The sequence below is a fragment of the Quercus lobata genome, chromosome 11 (assembly GCF_001633185.2).
Source record: "Quercus lobata isolate SW786 chromosome 11, ValleyOak3.0 Primary Assembly, whole genome shotgun sequence".
Lineage (NCBI taxonomy): Eukaryota > Viridiplantae > Streptophyta > Magnoliopsida > Fagales > Fagaceae > Quercus > Quercus lobata.
In genome coordinates, this window is record NC_044914.1 from 11,783,476 (window position 1) to 11,788,694 (window position 5,219).

Genomic DNA, 5,219 nt, shown 5'->3' on the forward strand with positions numbered 1-5,219 from the left:
TTTTTTAAAATGAAAAAATAGAGATAGAGAACAAAGAAATTGGTTACCAAATGAAGAAAACAAGTTGCATCAGAGGGCAATGCGAGGATAGGCCCAGCCCAATTTGATTCCACCACAAATTGGAGACCGATGAGGAGAAATCAAAGGAAGACAAAATGAAGAACTCAAAACAAGTGAAGAACTCATCTTTCTCAGAAAAACAAAATGATGATTGTGTGAAGGAAGAAGAAAAGGGGAAGTACAAAAGTAATAAAAAGGAGAAGTGAAAGAAGATGAATTTAAATATGGCGGAAATACTATTTTTTTTTCCTTACATTTTGACATTATTACCGTTTTGGACCCTATTTTTTTTATTTTATCGTTTTTAGTCCTTGAATGAAAAAAGCGTTTTATTTTGGTCCCACCGTTACTCACTTAACAAAAATATCTTACGTGGTAAACAGATACATTGTTTGCACAATAAATATTAACATGGCTAATAAAATAATAATAAAAATGCCACATCAACATCCCATTTTAACATGCATATTATTTTATTTTAATTTTTTTTTTAAGAGTGAACATGCATATTATGTTGAATAATAAATAACATCCGATTAGCATAAAATTTAACATACATATTAAGATATAAATAACATGCAACCAGTAATTACATTTTCAAAATATGTAATTATGTAAATTTTTTTAATAAGAGTTATAGCGGTTTGACTATAAATTATTACTTTGTCCTTATTTTAGTACCATGAGTTGCTTATACCACTTGACTGAACTAAGTATTCATTTGGATTAGCTGTTTGTAAAAATGCATTTTCTTTATGTGGAAATTGCATGTTTGCTGCCGTGACTTAAAACTCTCATAAGATATACTTTCAACTTCGCCAGTAGCTCTTTCTTTAATAGAGATTTCTCTATCAGATACTATTACCATTTACCACCATCGATCCTATTTTCACAATAACACCTTATCTTTGAAACTTTCTCAACAAAAGCACTAATAGTAGTTCCTTTCTCAAACGTGTAACATTTGCAGCAATATAGAAAGCACGAGAATCTGAACAGAGAAAGAGGCAAGGGTTGTAAACATTTACACAAATTCAAATAGAAAATGTCAAAAAAGTAATGTGCCATATATACATGTTCATAATATGTCACCCGCTTCAATAAAGGCAATTTTCACATGTTCATTTAACCAAGGAATTGTGCACCAGTTTGGCTGAAAATTTTAACACATGCGAAGTACAGAGGTTCATCACCATTCCACCAACCATCTTAAAGTGCAAAAGTTCATGACGTAGGAGAACAAAGCAAAATCATATTTGACAAATCAGAGTTAAATTTGGGTGGCTGGGGCTTTGATGAATTATTAGGATTAGGTTTTAGGGGGTAGTAGGCTAGAAAATAATAAGGATAATATAGGGTTTTCAATGAGGAAAAGAAATAATAGAAGGTTCGAATTTTAAGGATTAAACAAAGGGTGAAAAACCAAGATTTGGTTTGATGTTCTAAGGATGTGAACAATAACTTATGAACAGAAACATAGCATCACTCCTAGAATTTGTTTTTGACATTTTACCTCAGAGAAGGTTGCATCACACAAATGACGAACCTCAAGAAAGCTTCATAACTCTAAAATCTGAAAATATATTATTCTTTAATAGAAAGTACTACAATCCTTTAAATAAAAGACTTTATTTTAACAATCTTTTAAATAGAAGACTTAAATAGAAGACCTATTCCTAGTGGAAATAAGACTGTATTTTAAACTCATAATAAGACTTGGACTTGGACTCTTTGGGCTTTATTACTAAGCCCAAACTAATTAACTAAACTCATATAAAACTAAAATAAAACCCAATGGACCAGCAAAGCCCAAAGTAATTGTATCGGTCTCCAGGTTAGTTGCCAAAGACCTAGAGAGGGAGGTTGGTGTTTACCTTTTGTTAGCAAGCGAAATACCAACTCTCCTCCCTAATCTCTAGCCACCATAGCTATGGCTGAGAACCTCAAGCCAACTGCTGCATAAATGTTTATTTTAACATATGACCTTATTGGGGGAAACTAAACTTGGGTTGAAGCAACTGAAGCACCAGAGAAATTAGCATCTTCAAAGAATCTATGCAAATTATCTTTGGCAGGCATACAACCAGTTGTAGTTCTCCAAACCAACATTTTATGCCGTTCATGCAACTTAGGACTTCCAAATTCTACCCCCACAGAGAATCAAAGGGTGTTGAATAGTTGAATATGCTGATTTAACATTAAATTCGCGGAAATTGAGTGGGTCCAAGACTCCAAATCCATCTGTCCTCTAGACAATTTGGGGAGATTGGGATGTGCCAAATAAGCTCAATGGTAGCATTTTCAAACCAGTCTCAGCTGTTGAATGTCCCTGCCAGAATTATCAGAGTTAAGAAGTTGAGAGACCAGTAAAATTTCATCCAGATTAACCCCTTAATGGGAATAAAATTTGGGTTATCCGGAATCCACAGATCCTCCCATATCCTGATTGAGTTACCATTACCAATTGAAATACAAGCTGCCTCTGAGATAAGACACTTACACTAGACTTCTCCAAATAGGAGATGATATGCTGGTTGAATGGTGCCTTAGCCAATTCTGACGAACCTTATATTTGGCTCTCAAAACATTAACACAGAGGCAATTCTTCCCAGACTAAATCCACCAGGCAAGTTTGGATATGAGTGCTTGGTTGAAATCCCAAAATTTCCTAAAACCCAAACCTCCTTCCTTTTTGGGCCTTCATAGCAAAGACCAAGCAATAGGAGTCCAAAATGAACTTGACTTCGTTTTGGGGTTCCACCAAAACCTACGTACCACTGCATCAAGTTGATCACAAATTCTTTTTGGGAGTTGCAATCCAGCCATGGTGTAAGTCAGAATTGATTGAGCTACAGATTTGCTCTTCCAGCCACTAAGCTTGCTCTCCAGCATGTCTTTCACATACTTGAAGCCCCAGTTGTGTTCAATCTAGTTAAGAAATTGATTGCTAACACCTTTAGAAGGGAAGACACCTGCTTTTTCCACACTGATCATTTGACCCGACCATGAACAATATTTTTCCAAGCACCTTTTGAGGGTAACCAGCTCTGACGTCTTCACCTTACGAAAAATGACATTATCTACATAGCAGAGTTTAGAAATAGGTGGAGCTGTGCTAGCCACTTTTACTTCAGACAAATTGTTTCGGCTAATTTATTCTCTCTGAATTAACGCTCTCTAATCTCTATTACTTACATGGACAAGTCTCTTAAAATGCAACAAATGCCATATTGATTTGAATGGACATTATTTCAGAGGAAATTCGATTATTGCTAGAATTAAATAACCTTTGATTTCTTCAACAACAACAAAAAAAAAAAAAAGAAGAAGGAACTTTGATAGCTTGACCCAACAATTATTTTTGCTAGGATTTGGTAGCTTTTTATAATGTTATTGCCTGCAATGTGGTGGTTGGTGGAGTATAAGGATAAACTCTGTTACTTTGATGGATAATTGGTGTGATATGAAAATGTGTATTGTATATGAGTATTCGTAGTGTGCAGGAAGGAAATCAGAACATTTGCGGTTTACAGGTACTTTAAAAGAGGCTACATTGATTCTATATTCTCATCCAACAAAAGAAAAAGAAAAAGAAAAAGAAAAAGAAAGCTAAATTAATGAGGAGCTGCAGTATGGTGTTAAAACACAAGTATTGTAATCTCTAAACTCTCTTTTTTTTCCCCCCCGGAGTGGCTGGGGTGTCGAGTTTCTTTGCTTCCAAAAGAATCATATTTGTTTTCAATGCTCCGATTATTTAGCATAAAACATTTTGACAGAAAATGTTTGAAAACGATTTCAGGGAAACTATTTGTTTTCTAATTTTTGGTTGTGATTTTGAAAGTGCTTTGAAAAACCTTTTTTGATGTTTGGTATGTATGAAAGATCACAAAATTTTCAGTACTTTTATATAGAAATGAAATAAGAACTTTGATTCACCACTTCAAAGTGAAAACAAGAAACAAGCAACTTGTAACCACCGCAGCACCCTAAAATGATAGATGGTGGCCTTGTGATGACATTTACTCACCATCTTTGTGACAAATGGTTATTAGGAAATGGCAAGGAGCAAAAGACAAAATGTATCACACAATACAGTTTTTATTTTTATTATTTATTTTTGGATACACAATAGAAAAAAATCTAACAACTGATTTTTTTTTTTTTTTTTTTTTAAATAAAACCTTTGTGAAACATAAAAAATACACAAAGGAGTCTGTTCTTGCCTAACAAGCGAGCAATTTTGACCTTAATGAAAATAAAAATCTTGTCTTTCAAATGATTAAAGATTTGAAAGTAAGCTTGCCTCTATGATGTTTTAACAACTGTGCTCCGCAAACTCCACAAAACCCAAAAATAAAGCCAGCTATAATGCTAATGTAGAACGATAGTGACTCAGGTCTGTCTTCATCATTCTTATCTGCTCCTATATTACCACCTCCATTGGGTTTTGCTTCAGGATCAGCATCTTCCCCAGGGCACCTTGTTGAAAGAAAAGGTCCAGAGAGTAAAGAATTACCTTGGTAGATGGACGGGTCATTGATGGTTTGAAGTTGATTCTCAGATGGAATTTCTCTAGACAAGTTGTTAAATGACAAATTCAAGCAACTCAAGAATGTCAAGGATGACAAGCTTTGAGGAATGGGACCAAAAAGTTGGTTTCTTGAGAGATCAAGTGATTCCATACTTCTTAAGTTTCCAATGCTCTCAGGAATTTTTCCTGTCAAGTGATTCATAGAGAGATTCACGATGCCCAATTTTAAGAGGCTTGTTATATTATCAGGTACTTCTCCTGACAGATTATTTCCTGATAGGTCTAAGGAATGGACAAGATAAATAGTAGTTTCATACACATATTCTCTTCCTTTAGTAAATACCACCATCTGCTCATAAACATTTGCAAGAGTGATTTGATCAGTTTTGCTCATATTCCCTAAATATGATGGGATTCCTCCGGACAAATCATTTTGTGCGAGGTCCAGAATTTGAAGATTTGAAAGAAGACACAATTGTTGAGGAATGTCCCCAACAAACAAGTTGGATCTTAGGCTTAACCTCAATAATGATGATACGCTCCCTCCTATCCATGTTGGTAGGTTTCCATAGAATTTGTATCCTCCAAGATCAAGGTTTGCCAATTTTGTGCAATTCCTCCAGATTAA

General features: G+C 34.6%; 1 protein-coding gene across 1 annotated transcript; it reads right to left on the reverse strand.

Moving 5' to 3' along the window:
- Positions 1–4,331: 4,331 nt before the first annotated feature.
- On the reverse strand, positions 4,332–4,985 carry LOC115966394 (receptor-like protein EIX1). Its single transcript, XM_031085635.1, has one exon. The coding sequence runs from the start codon at positions 4,983–4,985 to the stop codon at positions 4,332–4,334; it is 654 nt and encodes a 217-aa protein (XP_030941495.1).
- Positions 4,986–5,219: the final 234 nt, after the last annotated feature.

Coding starts and splice junctions, on each gene's coding strand:
- LOC115966394 (XM_031085635.1), bottom strand. CDS start 4,985: ATGAGCAAAACTGATCAAATCACTCTTGCAAATGTTTATGAGCAGATG.